The 21,824-nt window shown below is 41.9% G+C and overlaps 1 protein-coding gene across 1 annotated transcript; it reads left to right on the plus strand.

Annotated features, from left to right (window-relative positions):
• Nucleotides 1-6,888: 6,888 nt before the first annotated feature.
• Nucleotides 6,889-21,252, plus strand: LOC143109319 (ankyrin repeat and SOCS box protein 2-like). The gene is made up of 7 exons (XM_076271973.1): nucleotides 6,889-7,057; nucleotides 16,471-16,626; nucleotides 16,738-16,983; nucleotides 17,119-17,290; nucleotides 17,444-18,011; nucleotides 20,468-20,621; nucleotides 21,104-21,252. The coding sequence occupies exons 1-7, from the start codon at nucleotides 6,889-6,891 to the stop codon at nucleotides 21,250-21,252; spliced, it is 1,614 nt and encodes a 537-aa protein (XP_076128088.1).
• Nucleotides 21,253-21,824: the final 572 nt, after the last annotated feature.

The raw sequence follows: 21,824 nt of genomic DNA on the forward strand, positions 1-21,824 counted from the left end.
ACTGCATGGCAGCAGCAACTACAGCAGATCAAGCTTTCGAGGACTACAGCATATACAGTGGCTTATCTGATGGTGAACTGATTCAGCTGGCCATTGAACGCAACCTGAGTGATATCTTCAGTCCTCCCTCGGAGCACTCACAGAGGTCATCTTATTCACTAGCTGAAGCAAGCCAACCTATGCTCTTTGAGCATGAAGCCATGCCAACATTTCCGAGACAAACAGCTTTACACACTCAGAACATCGCTCCTGCTGCCAATCCACATCAAACCGCCAATCACTCCAGGTGATACTCAGATATACAACTGTTCCATATGCACAACTCTATAGCAAAATGCTATAGATTTTAAATGCATTCTATGCAAGTTTTTTTACCATCATATACAGCTTTAAAGTCATTTGATGATAAACAAACGTATATTACAAGTAGAATATAAATACTCTGCAACTCTAGGGGGAGCCCTAGAACCCAAAAACTGCATTGGATGCCTTTAACAGCTTAGCGATTGCACAATTCCTATTGTCAAGGCTGACTTTATATCTTTGGCTGTTATTTCTGTTTAGCCAAAACCGGGCGGAGAGTTCATATAACTGTGCTGGAGACGGAGTAAGGGTGTGTTCTTGGACGAAAAGCAACAATGGAGGTTTGCAAGTTAGACTGAAACCAATGGAGTAAGGACACCTGCATAATTTCCATTATTCAAATGAAATGTACAGTATTCAATGAGGAGAGTTGTAATAGCACTACATCAAAACCTGTTAACAGTTAGGTTGGGTCAAACTACTGGGTCATTCCACGTCAATTCAACCAGGGGCCCACGTAGTCTAGGTCAATTTTGAAAATAAATTAACCCTGAAGGCAAATCATGTTAATTTTTGGCATACAACACTTTTAGGGGTTTTGAAGGAAGGGTGCTGAATTCAAATCTTCTGTATGCCAGGCTCAAAAATTTCCCATAATGCCTCAAAACGGAGAAATCCAATATGGCCGCCACCGCCAGGTCAAAATCTAATTAATCACTTATCTTTAGGACTGTACAAGGTAAAAACCTGAATGTAATGTGCTTTTATAGGTTTTCACATATAGGGAATTCAATGCCATGCTCAGATTTAAGATCAAGACTAGAGAAAATGCTTGAAATGAATGTACATGGTTAAAATTGTTGTCTCGGATAACGAATAATTCATGAAAAAAGAGGACCATGAAACAGGTTGATAGCTTTCTGAAGAATTTACTTGAAACATGTTTTTTATTTTTATATTTTAACTATCTATTTATATTATTTATCTGTATTTTAACTATTTATTTAGTATTTGAAGAAAATGCTTGAAACTCTTAAGCTATTACTACTAGATTTGCCTACTATTGAAATATTGTACCTGAGCTTATTGTTTTGATGTCAGTGTGCTATGATGACATGTTTGCCCATCCCACCCCTACCCGTACCCCTACACTCACACAAATACCCATATGTAACCCTGAATGAGGCCACACCCTCTACCTATACACTGAGGAGGCACTTTTTAGCAATTATGTTGCTCCTCTCACATGATGCTCAGCAGTAACAGGTAAACTATAACATAATATCACAACAATTTGTTTAGGACCATGTAATACATCTATAATAGCATGTGAATATTGTTATGTGAGGATTATGTATAGGCTAACTGAATAATTAATATATCGTAAGAAACTAAAAAAACGTTAGCTAGTTAGCCTTTGTGAATAGGAAGAAGCTAACTAGAGCCTCGACTCTCCGGGATGTGGGCCCCCTCTTGACAAGATGTTGGCCGCAGCATACAAGGCCCCCGGCACATGAACTGCTCTGAGAGAGCTGAACAGGGGATGAGCCCAGAGCCACAGGTCTGTCGACAGGCTGCAAAGACCTGGAGACCCCAAGCCCCCCTGTCTGTTGATGTAGGCCGCAGTCACCGTGCTGTCGGTCCTCACCATCACATCTTAGCCACGGTAGATAGTGTCGGAGGGCGAGGAGAGCAGCCCTCAGCTCCAGGACATTGATGTGCTGGGATAGCCAAGGGTCCGTCCAGAGACCATTGATGCCCTGACCATCGAGAACGGCGCCCCAGCCTACTGGGGATGCGTCTGTAAATACGACCCAGTCACGAATCTCTGGTTCCATGGCACTCTCCTTCTCGGTGTTGGCGGGATCTCTCCACCAGTATAGGGCCCTGTGAAGCCTGCGGGACACAGTCACCTTGGCCTGGGAGGGCCCTTGGGGGCACAGACCAAGGCTCAACAGGCACCTCTGGACTGGGCGCATGTGAAGGGCCATAAGGCCCAAGAGGCGAAGGCAGAGTTTCCACTCCACCTGGGCGTGCAACGTGAAGCAACTGAGACATTGAGACGGTTGCCCTCCTGGAGTCCAGGACCATGCCCAGGAAGGTGGTGACCTGGGAAGGCTGGAGCCTGCTTTACTTGGGATTGGGGCGCAAGCCAAAGTCCTGAATGTGCTTCAACAGCAAGGCCACGTGTAGGCGGCATTGCACTTCTGAGGTTGCACAGATGAGCCAGTCGTCTAGATAGTTTAATATCCTCAGCCCCCTCTGCTTCCATGCACCTGGTAAAGGTTCGGGGGACCAGAGAGATTCCAAATGGGGGGACTTGGAACTCGAAGACCTGACCCTGGAACGCAAACCTCAGGAACTGCCAATGCCCTGGCCATGGGTATCTGAAAATAAGCATCCTGTAGGTCGATGGCAGCAAACCAGTCCCCTGCATTGATGGCCTGCCGCACCCTCGGAACTGTGATGAACCTGCACCTCAGAGACCGGTGTACGTTGAGAGCCCTGAGGTCTAAAATAGGACGAAGGTCCTCTGTGTGCTTGGGTACAGGAAAATAACGGGAGAAGAACCCCGCTTGGGGGTCTGAACTCCTCACTTCCCTTATCGCCCTTTTGTCCAGGAGGGTGGACAGCTCTGCACATAAGGTCTGAGCGTGGGTCATGGTGGAGAGCACCCATGGATCTGCTCCAGCCAAGCCTTAATGCATCGAGCTGAGAGGTGAGGCTGGCTGGCCCGGAGATTGTCAGGAATGACGAGAGCACCTGGAGAGGCCACGGCTAGTAGCACGCTGGCCCCCTGGCCAGCTTGTGGGCGGCCACCCCGCCCCTGGGATGCCTGAAGCCGCTGCCTGAGATCAGTCGGCCCCCAAGACGGATGCCGCAAGGTAGGTGTTGGCTGAGGCGTGAATGCTCTAGGGCGCCTAGCGCCCCTGGTACGCCTGCCAAGAGACCCTCTCACCTCTTCTGCACAGGGCCAGCTGTCACGCGCCTGCTGTGGGCCGAACATGGACCCAGGCTCCACCGGCACTCTCAAAAGACGTTCTCTGTCTGCCTGCTGGAGCTGAGATTAAGACAGCCAGAGATGGCGTCTAGCTACTTAGAACTGAGGCAAGGAGCGGCCCGATGACACTGCCTGCTCCTTAGACACTGCAGTGAGGTACACAGAGGCTGACTGGAGCTCTATCAAAAGAGTGGGATCACCGGCACTGCTTTGCAAGAGACCAGAGAGGTGTCGAACATACAGGGACAGAATGGCCGCTCTGTTAGCCAGGCGGCCTTGCATCACTATGGGCCTATGCAGCTTACCCAGCAGAGCCTCCATAGTCCTGCCATTGGCACTGAGGCAGGAGGGACCACCAAAGAGGGAGTTGGGGGAGTTGAAGACGGGCTCCAAAGCTTGATCCACTGGGGGGAGCGAGCCACAACCTATCAGCCCTTCACCGTGCATGTTGGAAAGCACCTTAGCCTGGCCAGACCACCTATGAAAAGTAGTTGGGGAGGAAAACTGGTGACAGACCAAGTCACTAAAGTCTGGTAGGAGGGGAATAAGCGCCGCCACTGGGCGCTCAGTCATGTCTGTGTGGAACCTAGATGCAGAGGCAAGGGGCTTTTCTGGAAGGGGAATATCAAGAGCCCTGGATGCCCTGCCAACACACACTTATCAGGCCATCCAAATGTGCATGATCAGTTAGTGCCACAGCTACTACCTCTCACCAATTCCAAAAGCTTGTAAGGAGATCACCTCCTGTGGTTGCGTCAAGGGATGTCTAAGCCAGCGCTACAGTTGCAGGAAAAGTTGCATGTTATGCATGGAGTCATGCAGCTGCAGCAGCACCTGTCAGAACACTGCTGGAGAGGAGGAGGATGAGGATGATTAGGATAACCTAAGTGTGTAGCCTACCTCTTCATACCAAGAAGTTTAAAGAATTGATTAGAACAGAATGGATTAATTACTAAATAAATAGGTAAATATGCATTATTAAATAAATAGTTAAAATACAGATAAATAGATAAATACAGATAAATAATATAAATATATAATTGAAATATGGTAATCAACCTTGCTTCTAAACATATTTCAAGTAAATTCTTCAGAAAGCTATCAACCTGTTTCATGGTCCTTTTTTCATGAATTATTCATTATCCGAGACAACAATTTTAACCATGTACATTAATTTCAAGCATTTTCTCTAGTCTTGATCTTAAATCTGAGCATGACATTGAATTCCCTATATGTGAAAACCTATAAAAGCACATTACATTCAGGTTTTTACCCTGTACAGTCTAAAAGATAAGTGATTAATTAGATTTTGACCTGGCGGCGGCGGCCATATTGGATTTCTCCATTTTGAGGCATTATGGGAAATTTTTGAGCCTGGCATACAGAAGATTTGAATTCAGCACCCTTCAAACCCCCTAAAAATGTTGTATGCCAAAAATTAACATGATTTGCCTTCGGGACTTTAAATAAGCACATTTTCCAAAATCCTGCCTAGTCTAACGCACTTAGGTCTCAAAAAATTCTGAAAAAATTACCAGGTGTACCTATGTTACCCAGGAGACACACTGTAAAATTACTCTAATGTAAGATCAATACTTTCCAAGATACAGCCAGTTTTACTGGGGGAGGGGGGTGTCGATTTTGTCCAGCCTCTTTTTTTTGTCAAAGTTCACAAGCCCACAGCGCAAGAACTAAACCATGTAGGAGGCTCAAATTTTGCATGGTGGTACATAAATAGGAATAGTATGTAGCAAAATCGTCACGTTTGGTCTGGATAATCCTGCATGGTCATAGCTGTCCCTCAAAGTTGATACAAATTTTATTGGAGTTTTTGGCTGGGCTCTGTTTAAGCCTTCAGAAGACATATTTGTACTCAACATAGGCTCTTGATTTATTTTCCTTACTGAGATAAGTAGAAACACTCTCACAAAAAACAATGAACATAAAATAAATTCCTTCAGGGTCTGAACAGCAGACCTTAGAAGTCTAACAAAATAATTGTGGTTCTCATTTTCAGAGCACCTAAACACCTTGTGGGAATATACAAAGATTTTTTTAAATATTTTTTTATTTATTCTCCATGATCTTTTCTTTTTAAAAACACCAATTTGACTTGTCTTATGCAAATCTTTCTTTTTCACTTTCCACCCTGAACATGGGCAAAATGCACCATTGACATCAATATATTTTGTATAGAGCTACCACAGGTTACTCTATACAACAACAGGTGGCAGTGTGGTGACTATATAAAACATATTGATGTCAATGGGGCATTTTGCCCATGTTCAGGGTGGAAAATAAAAAAAACAGTGTTTCCCAAACTTTTTTTCTGGCGACCCACTTTTTAAAAATGACAGACCATCGCGACCCATTTCACTTCAAATCTACCCTGCAACCACCAACATTGTTTTAGGCCACAGGTTCTCCAACTTTTCTATGCCTCCCCCAACCATACATTGCTATAGGATCTAAATAGATAGATCCTGCTTTGAACACGGTAGTGTTGCATTTTGAGCACCATCAGCGTGAAAAGTTGGAAATGACTACTGAAAAGATGCGTTTTAATGCGCATCCGAGAGTTTGGGGAAATTCTCGCATGTTGCGCATTCGTCAGCATAGTAAAGCTTCTGTATTTCTAAAAAAAATGTTGTAGGCTACGTTGCGTTGCAGACAAATGGGTCCATAACACTGTGGACGTCAATTCCGATGTAAACAGCAAATAACTCAAGTCGTTATATTGTATTGTTGTAGGCCTATTATATTATATAGTCGCTATATCAGAACAAGAGACTTTTGGGCAATAGCCGGAAGAATGCGCCTTTACTTTGGAGTTCGCGAGGTAGAAAACGAGAGAAATAGTGTTTAAAATGTCTATTTAAAATTTAAATAAATTGTAGCCTAATATAATGCACTGTTGTGCATTTTAAATCAGAAATAAGAATGTGAGGAGGTTGCTATTAACTTTAAAGATTGCATCTACAATCGAAACTATCTACATGCAAATTGAATTTGGATGTCTCCTTTAGTTGACAGCACGGTCACTAGATTTTAATCGTTAAAGTTGAGGAACTGGTATCTGTTAATGTTCGTGCAAATAGGCGGATTCATGTCCCTTGCAGTTTGCAACTGCGAGGTACAGGTCATGGCAGGCGCCCCACAGAACGGTTTCATTTTGAGAGGTAGATATCCATGCTCTGGCTCCCCCTCTGCGATGCGTTTGTCCCCCAGTTTCATGCGCCAGTTTCATGAGCTTTTATGACAAAACCGTAACTGTGGTAGTTAACAAACTACATCCTAATAGAAAACTGTTTACTTTCCTGGTATCAAATGACAAATGGTATCAGTTAGACCTAAAACACAACATAAATTGTGCTGGGCTGGCGACCCAAATAAATTCTCCTGCGACCCACCCGTGGGTCGCGACCCAGACTTTGGGAAACACTGTCCTAGGACACTCAGACTCTTAAACCCAACAAGTTACATATCTATATGACGTATCATAGTTATGAGCCTTCTATCTATCCTTAAAAAAAATAAAAAATAAAGTGAGATGTACTAGAATTTATGTTTGATCTTACAGGGACATGTCTGCTGTAAAATCAGCCATCTGGAGGAATGATGCACCAAAACTCCTTGAAGTATTGCAGGAACAGCCTTCTGACACTCTGAGTACACCAAACAAAAACGGCTGGATACATTTGCATGATGCTGCATACAATGGTTATGAGGAATGTTTGAGAGTGCTGATAAAAGGTACGAGTAAGAGACCATTTTTGAGGCGATATACAATGATCAGTTTCTGGGATGCTTGTTCTGTATGAGTGAAATAATATGTTAGTACATGTGCAACAGTGACATACAGGCTGTTTCTCAAAGTCAAGGATCCTCAAAGCTCCTTCATTGGTAGAACAGAGTCCTGCCGAATCAGATTTTTCAAAGACAAGGCAAGGCTTCTTGCTAGCATTCGGAAAAACACACAATGGACAGACTATTGAGTGTGCAGGAAGCTGCAGGTGTGCGCTATTGAAATTCATACCTCCTGCCCCACTTCTTTTTGAAAAACAATGAATGTGGCACTTTCATACTCCCACATCAATAAAAGAAATTATACACTTTTAATTAATTTGCTATAACTGCACAGGCAGTAACTAAACCATTAAAGTGTAAGCTTAAAGGAAAATTCCGGTTTTTAGCACTTTAAGGCCCTTTTCTGGTTTGTTTTGGATGAACTAGAGTGGTGGACACCGAAATTTTGACGATTGGTCCTGTCTAGGGATGTAACGATTACTGGTATAATGATAAACCGTGATAAAAATGTTGATGATAACAATTTCTTTTGAAATATCATAATTATCACGGTTGATTACCACGGTGTTGAAACCGTGTGTTTAATCCTTCCCAGCTTCATCCGAGCCTGCTTTTGACATACAGTAGGCCTGGTACAATGAAGCAAAATTGGTACCCTACTGATTCTGTTGTCTAATTGATGGTTTTAACTGCTATTTGGATTAGGCTACAACTGATTTTAAAAGGCAGAACATTTTCACCGCAAAACTTGCACTGTATCATTTAGCCACTCTGCGTCTTTTTATGTTCGTGTCCACATTAAATCCATTCCACTCACGTTATCAGAAGAACACAGTAGCCTAAAGTTTTATTTCGAACACTTAATTTGGTCTCACTCAGGATAGGAATAGGATAGGAATTCCACGTCGTTGCCCCTTGCTTTGGCCGTGATGTCCCATTGAAAATCAGAGGTTTACAGGCCACGGTGGCCTTGGTGCCCTTCTTTCAATATTCTGCTTTTGCGTCCTACTAATAGCGATTTTTATTTAGCCTATGGCCTGTCAAAATATTCACAGCGCAAATTAATTTAGTCTTTTACGCAGTGGAGAAAGCGCAAGAAAGAAAGTGCGTCTAAATTCACCCATTCTTCTCAGTTGAACTACTCGCGAAGTAGCCTACTCATCACACAGACATCACAAGTATCACATGAAAGAGCTTTTTCTCAGCTTTTAAACGATGTTAGCCGCGAATTGCTGTGGTGAACGGTTCGCGAGAAAAGTAAATAATATAATTCAACACAAAGGTGTAAAGCAGTCCCCTGTACAGTTAGCCGTTCCAGAGTAATCCAGTTTTGAATTTGCAGTAAATTTCGACATGCATGGATGTCTCCAAATTTGGGCTTTAAGTTTTACAATGTGTTCCACATGATTTCATAACGGGCCACATACAAAATAAATGTTACAAATATCGCCCAGATATCGGTAAATCAGAGGACAGCTGACTAAGAGTTTGTGAAAGTAGATCACAAAATGCTAAGCATGCATCTAGGCTATTTGAGTTTCTTATAGCTGAACTGTGCTTACATTGTTCAATACATGATGTCATAACAGGCCAAATATAAAATAAATGTTAAATATAGCCTCGATATCTGTAAATATTAGATGATCAGATGATTTGCAGTTCTATGTAATATGTCATGTTTTATGTTTTTGTAATGTTTCATACAGTGATGCAGATCTACTGCAGTGAATAGGCTATACAACTTTGATCATTTTTATAGCCTACTACTGTATAGTTAACTTTGGCCCTGGTGCCCTAACATGTGGCCTTTGTGCCCTCCACCAAATATGCCCAATTGAAGGCCAAGTGGCCTTGCCACCAGAATGGTGAAATTCCAAGCCTGGTCTCACTCATTGGCAGTGTTAGTCTATTTTGACCACTTTTTTCGGTAACGAGTAATCTAACGCACTACTATTTACAAACCAGTAATCAGATTAAAGTTACTTATCTAAATCACTGTGCGTTACTATTTTTGTCATTTTCCTTAGTAAAAAGATATATTCTTTGCTTTCTTCTTGTCTCGGGGATTAACGTCATGTAGGCTAGGCTACAGTATGCCAACCTTTTCAGCATGAGGACAACTCACGTGTAAAACCACGCAGTGACACAAACGTAAACAACAATGGAGGGAGGAGAGAGATGCACGTTTTATCTATACAGTCATTGTTTTGAGTTTGTGTCAGCTAAACATGACAACATTAAGGTACGTTGTACATTCTGTGCTGGCGACAAAGTGCTGTCTAGCTAGACATCCCAAGTCTCCCGAAGTTTTGGGAGTCTCCCATATCAGGGTTGCCAACTTTGGGTGTTTGGCTGGAGTGAGATTTTGTGAAGTCATAGTGCGTGTGCGTTAAATTTTTCCCTAAACCTAATTTTAAAAATGTCTGTCCCATGACTTTTTTGCTATGTACAGTATAATCCCTGATTTATGTTTTTTTTAAAAAAAAAAAAAAACCTAATAGAATGGAAAAGTTTCTTCAAAATGTACAATTAAATTATTGATTGCACTTGAAAACAAGACCAGTGTTTTAACACCGTGGCATGGAAGGATTATGAGCCACTGGGCCCCTGGGCACAGACATGAAAAGGGCCCCCCTGCCCACCTGAAAAAGGTAGTAGCTCAGTAGAAAACTAGCGCAGAGCGGTACAAAATATGACCGCCGCCCAGTCCAGCACATTTTTTCCACAAAAAGAAATCACGCTGAAAGGCCTATATGATTCTAACTGTCTCACTAAATTGCATTATCCACACTCAATTCTCACTGGTATCTGCTAGACAACAAGTACCAAAACATGATTAGTTCATAGATTTCACATGTAAAATTCATTTTATACAACCCCACCTCCATCTTGCCTGTTTATAATTCTGAGAAATTCTTGATTGTTTGTGTTATGTTTATGTTATGTGTGTGTGTGTGTGTGTGTGTGTGTGTGTGTGTGTGTGTGTGTGTGTGAGTGTGTGTGTGTGTGTGTGTGTGTGCGTGCGTGCTTGTGTTTGTGCCTGCGTATGTGCCTGTGCATGCAAGCGTACATATGTCTACTGTGTGAGTATATGTCATACGTATGATTACTGTGAATGTATGTGTGTGTGTGTGTGTATCTGTGCACATGTGTGCACATGAAATGGGTTAACATGACCCCTGGAGGCAAACATACAGAAAAAAATGGTCATCCTAGGCCCTACAGTTCTCAAGATATTCACAGAGAACTGTGTCTGCCCTACCCTCCTTTCGGGGGGTCCAGTCCAGCGGGGGGGCTACAGATCAAAACGTTCCATGTTCCATGCTATCCATGTGGGGGTACATGCCCACCAAGTTTTGTGTACCCCGGTCTTTCAGTGTCCCGGGAATCCTTCTTGGTGTACGTCACTAAATGTACACATAAATTATTTTATTGTAAGGCCCCCCATGAACGAAAGTACACAAAACTTGGCATGCATTCGGAGGGTGTCATAATGATCCTACACTTTTAATTTCGTGCAGTTTTGACCTTGTCAGCCAGAGATATTGTGATGAAAACACCTAATTTTTTGCTTTTTCATTTTTAACTAGGTGGCGCTATACATAAAATAAGTGGTAATGGGATGGGTTGACATGCCCCCTTAAGACCAACATACATAAAAAAGGTGGACCTCCTAGGCCCTACGGTTATCGAGATATTCACAGAAAACTGTCTCCGGCCACCTACAGGCCAGTTGGTGTATAGTAACATAAATGAATTTATTGTGTGGCCCCCCATGAACGGAATTCCACGAAACTTGGCGTGCATACAGAGGGTGTCATAATGATCCTACACTTCCAATTTTGTACAGTTTTGACTTTGTTAGGTCACAGATACCTTCAATTACAACACCTCATTTTTACTTTTTTGTGTTTAACTAGGTGGCGCTATACATGAAATGAGTGGTTATGGAATGGGTTGACATGGCCCCTTGAGATCAACATACAAAAAAAAAAATGGTCCTCCTAAACCCTACGGTTTTCGAGATATTCACAGAAAACTGTGTCTGCCCTACCCTCCTTTCGGGGGGTCCAGTCCAGTGGGGGGGCTACAGATCAAAACGAAAAACGATGGTTCCATGCTATCCATGTGGGGTTACATGCCCACCAAGTTTCGTGTACCCCGGTCTTTCAGTGTCCTGGGAATCATTGACAGAAATTTGGGCATGCGAAAAAAAAAAATCAAAAAAAAAAAAATCTGACTAAACCTATATGACCGCCGCTTCGCTGCGCGGCGGTCATAAAAAAAAATCTGACTAAACCTATATGACCGCCGCTTCGCTGTGCGGCGGTCATAATAACCCCTTAAATGATGACTTCTGGCGAGTTTTGTGGAAAGAAATGGACAGATTGAGACTTATGAATGTGTGTATGAGTGTACATATGTATCAGGGATGGAAATAGCCTAAAATATTTTTTTCCACCTACCATTGTGGCTGGTGGATTCCAAAGTCTACCAGCCACTAGAGATACAGAACATATGAACATTTGATGAAAAATCACGACCAAAATGATCACGGTTATTGGTATTATTGCAATATGATTAAAATGTGCTGACTTTTTTTCTAAACCTACCATCAATGTTGGACAGAACTCATAATTGGCCTGCCCTTCATGCCCAGTAGCAACAAATCTAAAGGTCAACAGACTATAGTGTCATAAAAGTGGTGTGGCTCCTTTAAGACCCAATCCACTGGTGTGAGTTCTGGAGCCATCCAACTTTATCTAACTCTATACTATCCTACATCATCTGATTTTAATATTATAGGCTATATTTAACATTTAACATTTATTTTCTATTTGGCCTGTTATGAAATTATGCATTGACCAATATAAGCACACTTTTTTAAGACACTTAAATACATCCATGCTTAGCATTTTGTGAAAACAAATCATTATGGCTACATCGACAAACTCTTAGCCATGAGCTGTACAGTATATCCTCTGATTTTAATATTTACACATATGTAGGTATTTAAGCACAGCTCAGTTTTAAGACACTTAAAGCCCAAAATTGAAGACCATATAGAAATTTGCTACCATTTCAAAACCGGATTACCCTGGAACGGCTTATTGTAGCCTACAGGGGATTGCATTACACCTTTGTGTTCGGTAAGGTCTGCTGTTTATTCTGGTTTACGGTTTGTCATGTGTGGAACGAAAAGTTTGTGAAATATTCCTCCTATATGAATTGAAATGAGCGCAGCCTAATATGATTATTTCTTGAAAGTTAATTTTCTCGCGAACCGTTTATCGCAGCAGATAGCGGCTATACCTTATAAAAGATGAGAAAAAGTTATTTCATGTGATGTCTGTGAGGCTACTTCGCGAGTAGTTCCTAGAGAAGAATGGGCGGCCACACTTTATGTCGGTCTGCCTCATGTCTAAATAGCAGCGTGTTCCGTGAAGGTGTCGCGGACCGGATTAAACAGTCAGCGAATCAACAATCAGAGAAAACTGCGCTAAGAACGTTGTAAACTGATATTAGATCTACCTGCTGTTTGTCTAGACATATGTATGCCTTAAACTCGTATCCTGTCATTTAGAAACAATGCTGTGGTCTAGTCTAGTCATCAACAAAAAATTAACGGATTGCAAAAAAAAAAAGAATGGATTTGGCGTGACATTTCTTGAGTGTGCATGAGAGCCTGAGATTGGTGCTGAATGCGTGAGTGTCACGCCAGATGCGTGAGAGTTGGCAACCCTGCATATATTGATATCCTGACGCCTGCAAATCATTGATCGTTGATGTTCCAAAACAAGTAGCGCGAAATACAGTTTCTGTCGTGTTTTATTTGGCATTTTGTAAAATCCCATTGATTTCTGTTGGAAGACTCATTGCACGTTAATATTACTGCGCCACTGTCTATGCTTCAGGTTCAAATATTGAGCGGAAGTTTATACGCGGTTGTGAGGTGTCTGAATAAATAGTTCCACTATAGCAAATAACTGGATTGAAATCATACATTGCGCCGATATATTTGTTTTTAATAATCAACGAACACCACTAACCACTCAGTGAGTTGCACAGTTTTGAAAACGAATGTTAAGGGTTGTTTTAGGACATGTTTGAGTAGCCTACTACAGTATGCCCATTGCCAGCCACCCTGAGAAGTCAAAGGCGATTCAAAACGAGTCAGAAAAGTCGAGACAGGACCAATCGTCAAAAATTCGGTGTCCACCACTCTAGTTCATCTAAAACAAACCAGAAAAGGGCCTTAAAGTGCTAAAAAACGGAAACTCTGGCAAAAATTGACCCAGGGTCTTTTTCAGCATTAAAAACATCAAATAAGCAGTGGAGACAGTATTTTTTGTTGATCAACCACTACAGAGCTTTACCTGGTATATGCTATAGCCCCAAATTGCAAACAGTGGACTGCAAAAATGTGCGCACAGGATTATGGGTGTTTTTAAGCAAGCTGAGGATACACAGAGCCATCCAAATAAGCAGTGGAGACAGTATTTTTTGTTGATCAACCACTACAGAGCTTTACCTGGTATACGCTATAGCCCCAAATTGCAAACAGTGGACTGCAAAAATGTGCGCACAGGATTATGGGTGTTTTTAAGCAAGCTGAGGATACACAGAGCCATCCTTGAAAATTGTGTGAAAGTAAGGACTATGGAGGGGAATTCTCCCATTCGCACGTAAATCGCGCGTAAGCTTTTTTTACGCACTTCAGATAAGCACCTCTGTGTTGCAAGTTCAAAATCAAGGCGGCCTTAAGAAAGAGGCGTGATTTATTACTCATTAATTTATTGATATGAAAACGTGGAACATGGACTTTTCATTGACCTTCTGAATGCCATATAAATCCAGAAAGAACACAAACCAGTCTTTGATTTTGAAAACGTAAGCATGGTGAACTGAATAGCGAAGGCCCACAGTAAAATGGTCTGTCATCACATAGCCTTACAAAAAATTGACTTCACAAAATGTCACTTTTGCCTTGAGGTTTGTTTATAAAGAGTCAAGATGTGCTTGAGGTGTGTAGATCCATAATTTAGAAACTCACGGTTGAAAAAGAAAGTTGCAATATCAGCTGCTTCTTATAATATCAATTTATCTATGCTAACGAAGCTGTAGACTGGCACCTGCAAATGTATGGATGACTTCAGTCAAATTGAAAAGAAAAGATTCAAACGAAGTAGGCTCCGGAATTATGACTTCACGTCAAGTTAAAACTGAAGATGCACAGTCGGTAAGCTCCAATACCCAAAGTGGGTAATTTTAACAGGGTTTTCACTATTTAACAATGTAGCCAAAAATGGTTGATTACGAAGATACTTCATGAGAGGCCATTTCCTGTCCCTGGACATTTATGCAAATAGGGTAGCAGTACATGCCCCCGCACATTTATGCAGTGATCGGGCTCTCTTTTTAACATTGAGGTCTATGGCAGAATCCAAGAATTTCCCAGAATTTGTCAAAGCCTTATTTTTCTGAGCAATGGATGCACATTTCGGACACGGTATCATGATCTCCAAACCCTCCAGTCGGGAGAAAACAACATTAATGAAGGTGTACACCAAGTTTATTTTGTACTCCGACTTGTCTGGCGTGGAACCGAGGCGTTCAAATGTAAGTCATACGTCAGTGACACGCCCCTGTGCAGGCGGGAACTGAACCAGAGCCGTCTCTGACTGAACTCCACTTTGCCCTCATAGACATGAACTAGGACGACCCATCTTGCTACGCTACATTATCTTTGATGTAGCCTCATGGATAAGGAAATGTCGGGAAATATGCCACCGTGTGACACTGTATGGGGGAAAACATGAAGCTATACATGTATCAGCATATTAATGCAATGTTAATTTGTAACGTTCTGTGTAGCCTACATGTATTTAGAACTAGGCCTAGGCTACTGCCGACATCGAGCAATATGCTGTTTTAACGTAGTGGCGCTCAACCTTAAAGGGGTGGTTCAGGATTTTGGACATAAGACCTCATTTCCAAGTAAGCAAGTGTGATATTTATCAGTGGAGACCGTTTTCAACACGTTTCATCCAGTCCTTCTAATTGCAGAGTTCGCAGGTGCTAGGCTAGCGCAAGTCAACGGTATGTGCTAGCCTGCCACTAAAGACAGTCTTACCCACTCTAAACTACACCTGAGGCAAATTCCAGACAATCGATGTAAATGTCTGTGTTGATAGAATAGTGTAAGAAATACAACTACCCTTGCATCGCGTTGCAATAGTTATACTTTGGTCCCTGAAGTTGTTAGTAGTCATTTTGCAACTCAGCGGCGGACTGCTATTACCAAGGCTACTACTAGGGAGTGCGCTTTATTGTTTACTTTTCGGCGCAGTACTACTAACCGGAGAAGTATAATTCCGCCGCTGCTAAGAAACTAGTCCCTCAAAATGTAATGCGATCGTTGAAATGCAAGGATAGAATAACGTTAGAAATAACACTATCAATACAGACATTTACATCGATAGTCTGGCGTTATAATTTATTTGCCTCGGGTGTACTTTGGAGTGGGTAAGACTGTTTTTAGTGGCAGGCTAGCACATACCGTTGACTTGCGCTAGCCTAGCACCTGCGAACTCTGCAATTAGAAGGACTGAATGAAACGTGTTGAAAACGGTCTCCACTGATAAATATCACACTTGCTTACTTGGAAATGAGGTCCTATGTCCAAAATCCTGAACCACCCCTTTAATACAGCCCTCCGGAATGCGTAGCTGGAAAGGTGCTTAAGCCATGGCAAAATGCGCACAAGAATTGTATACATAAGAAACGCCCAGATTTTGGGGTTGCTCCTCCCAAAACGCGTAACTCCCTCTATCACGCTTAAATGACAGATTTAAGCCGAGGGAAGAAATGCGCGTAGTTGCGCGTTATTTTTACATTACATTACATTTGGCTGACGCATTTTTAACCAAAGCGACTAACAACATGGTAAACAGTTTAAGTTTTTAAAGCAATTCTCTCAACAATTTTAGGACAATTAAAAACGGTACAGTACAATAGGAATAAGTGCATCAGTGAGTGCTGTTTTTAAACAGTTGAGTGTCAGCCAGTGCCAGTGTAGCTGGATGAGCAGCGGTAACATGTGTCCTTTTGGGTTGGTTGTTTTTTTTACTGACACACCCTTATGCACCATTACGCATATGGGAGAATTCCCCCCTAAGTCCTTGGTAGAATTTGAAGGATGCTTAACATTGGAACGGTGTGTCGGCGAGATTCGATAACGTACATTTCTTGAAAAGCTTTGAAGGATCTTTCCTTGTGTTTGAGAGACAGCCATGTCTACTGTTCTATCTGACTTGCCATTAATAATTCTGTTTCTATTATATCCATACCAACTAAAGCCTTTCCTAAACTAATCGACAAACGTACCAACAAGCGCCAGACGCCTCTAGTGTTGGCTGCTGCCGGCAAAAACCCGTTGTGTGTCCAGTATCTTCTTGAGGCAGGAGCAGATCCCAATACAGCCGACAATGTAGGAGAATCACCTCTCTACACAGGTACAGTATCCCTTATATTAGAGAGGAATATTGAGAAGCTAATCAGTCCTATACCAAGAAAGACTTGTTAATCTGTACTTATCTATCTCTGAACAAATCCACTCTTTCCAGCTTGTGAAAATGCAAATGAGGAAATAGTGGAGCTTCTTCTGAGGTTTGGAGCCAAGGTCTCACATGCCAACGCAGAAGGAATGACACCATTACATGAAGCGGTGCGACACAATAGTCTTCGCATGTGCAAGCTTCTAGTGACAGCTGGAGCAAACATAAGAGCCAGGAACACTTACGGCATTGAACCACTATTCATGGCTGCCCAAGGAGGATGCACAGAAGTATTGAACCTCCTCATTAAACATGGTTAGTTTCACCAGTATTTAGATCGCACATGCTGTCCATGATAAAATTGGTCGGGCTTTTTCTCAAATAGATAAGTGAAATACAGTATTGCCTTTCAAATGTATTATAACAACTTTTCTCATTTACATTTCTAAGGAGCCTATACTGACTGTCAAGCTAGGGATGGAGCAACACCTTTATTTGAAGCATCCAAGAATGGCCAAGAAGAGGTGGTGAGGCTGCTTCTGTCTAAAAGAGCAAATGTGAACAAAACAACCAAAGCAGGACTAACTCCTCTACACATTGCTTCAAAGAATGGACATGCTAGGTTGGTAATGTTGAATTTGGAACTTGAAAATCAAACAATTTTTCTGAAAATTAGCAACAGTGCAGTTTATGGTTAATTATCTGATCTGCATACAGCATATCTGAATACAGCATAGTTTATCATGTTTTTAACTTTCATTCTGTCTTTGGGCAGAATCGTGTCCTTATTGATGCCACATACGGACAAAGTGATCATGCTAGAGAGTGGCATTAGCCCACTCCACCTTGCAGCAGAGCATAACAGAGAGGATATCTTGGAGATTCTCATCAATGCGGGCTTTGATGTCAACTCTGTGCTGAAGAATGACCACTCCCAGATTTATGACGACTGGTGCTGCTCAGCCCTCCACTTCACTGTACGCAACAGCAACATAGACACAGCCTCCATGATGCTGGAGGCAGGCGCTGACCCCAATCTGGATGCTTTCAACCCTCTTCTGGTAGCCGTGAGAAAGGGAAATACAGAGATGGTGTCTTTGCTGGTGGAGTATGGTGCCAATGTGAATGCCTGCGTGCCAACACTCCCCACTACCTTTCCTGGAGCTCTGCTCTTTTGTATGAAGCACACACTGATTTTGAAGTTCCTGCTGGACAATGGATGTGATGCTAACGCCTGTTTCTCATGTGTTTATGGAGGCAGCCCACATCCTCCAATCAAGAGCCGGCTCACTACTAGGAATGAGCTGGACCTTGATGAAATTCCTCAGAGCGAAGTTGCACAGGTTATGAGTATTTTCTTTTTTGGCAAAGGCTATTTTCACCCCGGTACGAATATCAATATTTATACCAGTGTATAATTAGAAATGGATGCTATTCATACCCTAGTGTAGGTAACAATGTGTGCTCTACACAGTGTATAATTAGAAATGGATGCTATTCATACCCTGGTGTAGGTAACAATGTTTGCTCTACACAGTGTATAATTAGAAATGGATGCTATTCATACCCTGGTGTAGGTAACAATGTGTGCTCTACACTTCGCTGTGCAGTCTCATGGTTTGCTCATCCCAAAGGTTTTCACAGGGGTTTTAGATGAAGTAACTGAAGTATAAGTATATATACTCTTTTGATCCCGTGAATTAGTGAAACACACTCAGCACACAGTGAACACACAGTGAGGTGAAGCAACCATGACAGAACCATGACTTCATTTTATGTTCAGTAAACTAACACTCAGCACGGTTACATGCAGCCAATAAATGGCTGTCGACGCCTGAACAATTGAAATACAGGTGGAAGACCCTGAAAATGTTGTATTGTACAGCCAAAAGAGAGAATTCCACCAGCGGAGATTTACGTTGTGACATTGGGAGCCTATGCGTCGCTGACTTATTCGGAATAATGTTGATTGCTATGTAAACAGGTATATGCTCAAAATGTGACATTCTACTTTCTTGTAAACAGGTTAAACGGAATATTGACATAAACGAAATTTGGGCAATAAACTGATTCAAAACGTTTTTTTCCCGGCATGAAAACATGCTGAATGTCTTCCTGTAAGATCAAACGCTGACTCATTCTTGGTTGGCGGAGTCAAATGTGGCAAGACTTTTTCATGTCCCGGTCCAAAGAGTTCACAACACCATTTAACTTAAAAAAAGAACAGTCCTACAACATCATAGTTAACAGCAGCAACATTCGTTTTAGTATAATCATCCTCTGCAGGCCAAACCACCTTGAGCATTGGCAAAAAGCTACAGTAAGTTCTTTAGAGTATGATTACAAGCAAAATACCAGTAGCATTTAGCAAACTTCATGCACTTGCATCTGTAATTAAATGTCATAAAAGACAAGATGAAAAAGATGATTTTTATGACCCTTTTTACTCATACCAGGCGAGTCAATAATTGTGGTGAGCACTGTACACTCACTGTCCACTTAGTGGGCAGTCGTGGCCTACTGGTTAGCGCTTCGGACTTGTAACCGGAGGGTTGCCGGTTCGAACCCCGACCTGTAGGAACGGCTGAAGTGCCCTTGAGCAAGGCACCTAACCCCTCCCCGAGCGCCGCTGTTGATGCAGGCAGCTCACTGCGCGATCACTGTGTGCTGAGTGTGTTTCACTAATTCACGGATTGGGATAAATGCAGAGACCAAATTTCCCTCACACAATCAAAAGAGTATATATACTTATATACTATAAACTATATACACTTTATTAGTTACACCTTAGTACTGCGTTTTGCCTTCTCAGGGTTCGTACACCTATTCAGAGATCAAATTCAAGCACTTTTTAAGCACTTTCAAGGTTAATTTTTAAGCTTTTCCTGCACTTTACAGCGGTGGCAAATTACATATTATATGAATACACTAACTAAAAATAATTTTTACTTTTTTTTTTATCACATTAAGAGATGGTTTTAACAAACAAGATTATCATGAGCTACCAACCAGAAGGCTAACAATGCAGAGATGTCATATTGGGTCATTTGAATGTCTGAATGTAAGGATTCAGAAAACACAATACCAGTTTTTGTGTATGGTAAACGGCGGAGCAGATAGGTGTAAATCACTGATTTGGAGACCTTTGTTACGGGAGGAAAAACAGAAGGAAAAATTAGGCTTCAATAGTTTTTTGCCACGTTATTTTCAAATCTGACTATACAATATATCTTGGAGATTCTCATCAATGCGGGCTTTGACGTCAACACTGTGCTGAAGAATGACCACTCCCAGATTTATGACGACTGGTGCTCGCAACCCAGACCCACATCAAGATGTAGGGTCTGGGAACTCACCATTCGCAGTGCTCAATCCGAGGGGTGGGATAAACGGTTGTCTTTCAAATTCCCTCTGCACGCAATAGGATGCTACAACTCATGAGTACCATACCTCCGCTGCGCGTCGGGGTTCTGTTCTCCCTGTCGGGACTTATTTTCTGATAAATACCGGCGGACAATACATTATCCCTTATATATATACATAGATCAGGAGTTTCTGAAATACTCAGACCAGCCTGCCTGGTACCAATAACTACGCCAGGTTCAAAGTGGCTTCAGCACATGCCTAAATACATTGAGTTGCAGCCATGTGATTGGCTAATTAGATATTTGTGCTAATGAGCAGTTTAACAGGTGTACCTGTGAGTGGCAGTGAGCGTATATCTTTAGTGGTTTATTGTATTTGGGTGAATAAGTGGATTTTAGTTCTTCCTAACTGATGTTTTATCCTTTCTGTACAGTTCTGTGAGATTATAGCAGATCCCCTTTACACCTATTGGGCAGGACCTATACTTGACCGTCTCCTTGATTACACTGGTCCTGTGAAACTGTGTTCTAGAATCACAGAACTTCTTGAGAGCAGCAAGGAGTGGGTGTACATCAAAGAAAAATCAAGTGAGTACAATGAGTTACCTTCCAGATACTTTACCGTTTCATACATTTGAGATTAACTACACCATATTAAAAGCCAATTTATAGTCCAGGCGACAAGTGTCGCTCAATAAAATATAATGTAAAAGTGACTGCTAAAAGTGACTGCTAAAGGTGTCTGGGTTTCGCAAAGCTTGTTCCATACAGCATTTGAAATGCTGTACATGTTGCATACTCGGATTGGATATCAAGTCAGTTCTACTGGAGTTTGACTTCTATTGTGTGTTGCAATGATCATGTGTGTGTCAATTTACTTTCATTTTGCAGTGGTGTTCTTAAACCTCAGAATTGGTCGCAGCTTTGTTCTTATGCTGAATCCCAGAGCACCTTTGTGAATATGCTTAAGAGTTTTCTTAGGACCTTCTTAAGAGCAAATTTAAGAACATTCTTAGAAAGATATTGGTGAATGAGGCCAGGTGATCTTAAAATGTCCTTAAAACATTCAGAGCCATCCTTCTTCCTGATGCATCTGTGCCGACTGAGGATCCGCCAGCTGGTGGGATGTCAGAGGCTGAGGAGAATGACAAGCCTTCCTCTGCCTGGCCGACTCATCAAGTACCTATTCTACGACAACGGAGAATCTGAGAATCTTTGATTGAGTGTTTATGTGTGTGTCTCTTAACTTAAGCACTGACTGTCAGTCAATAATCTAACCAACAAAAGCTTGATTATCTACATCTTTCCCGAACTCTGATCTTGTTTGATTGTTGCCTCAGAGCGGAAGCCAGAATCTGTCTTCCGCTCCACAGTATTTACATTTATAGCTAACTACTACTGTAGTTGAAGTTCAGAGATGACTAAAATCTGTGAATTTAATAAAAGGGATTGCTGGTTGTGTGCCGATAGATAATCAAAAGCGGACAACGGTTTGCAAAAGTACTAATAACCTGTCGAATGGCCTCTCTAATGGCCAAGGATTTTTGGGTTAGCAGTCTATGGCTAAGTTAAGTGCAACAGCCTAACTGGAGGTGTGATGATGAAGCAGAAGGTTAACTTGTTGTTACAGGAGCTGTGTTCCAGTAATAGGAAGTTGCTATGTTCTCTGATTTATGTATTTTAACTATTCTATTTTATGTACTGTATTTTCCCCTTTCTTTCCCTTAAACTATTGCCCGGTCATGCTTCGCTGCGCGTCAATGTCCTGTTCGCCCTGTCTGGACTTATTTT

The sequence above is a fragment of the Alosa pseudoharengus genome, unplaced genomic scaffold (genome assembly GCF_046254945.1).
Source record: "Alosa pseudoharengus isolate Yale_2024_CS ecotype anadromous, Long Island Sound unplaced genomic scaffold, YU_APseudo_1.1 YU_APseudo_1.1_scf_7, whole genome shotgun sequence".
Lineage (NCBI taxonomy): Eukaryota > Metazoa > Chordata > Actinopteri > Clupeiformes > Clupeidae > Alosa > Alosa pseudoharengus.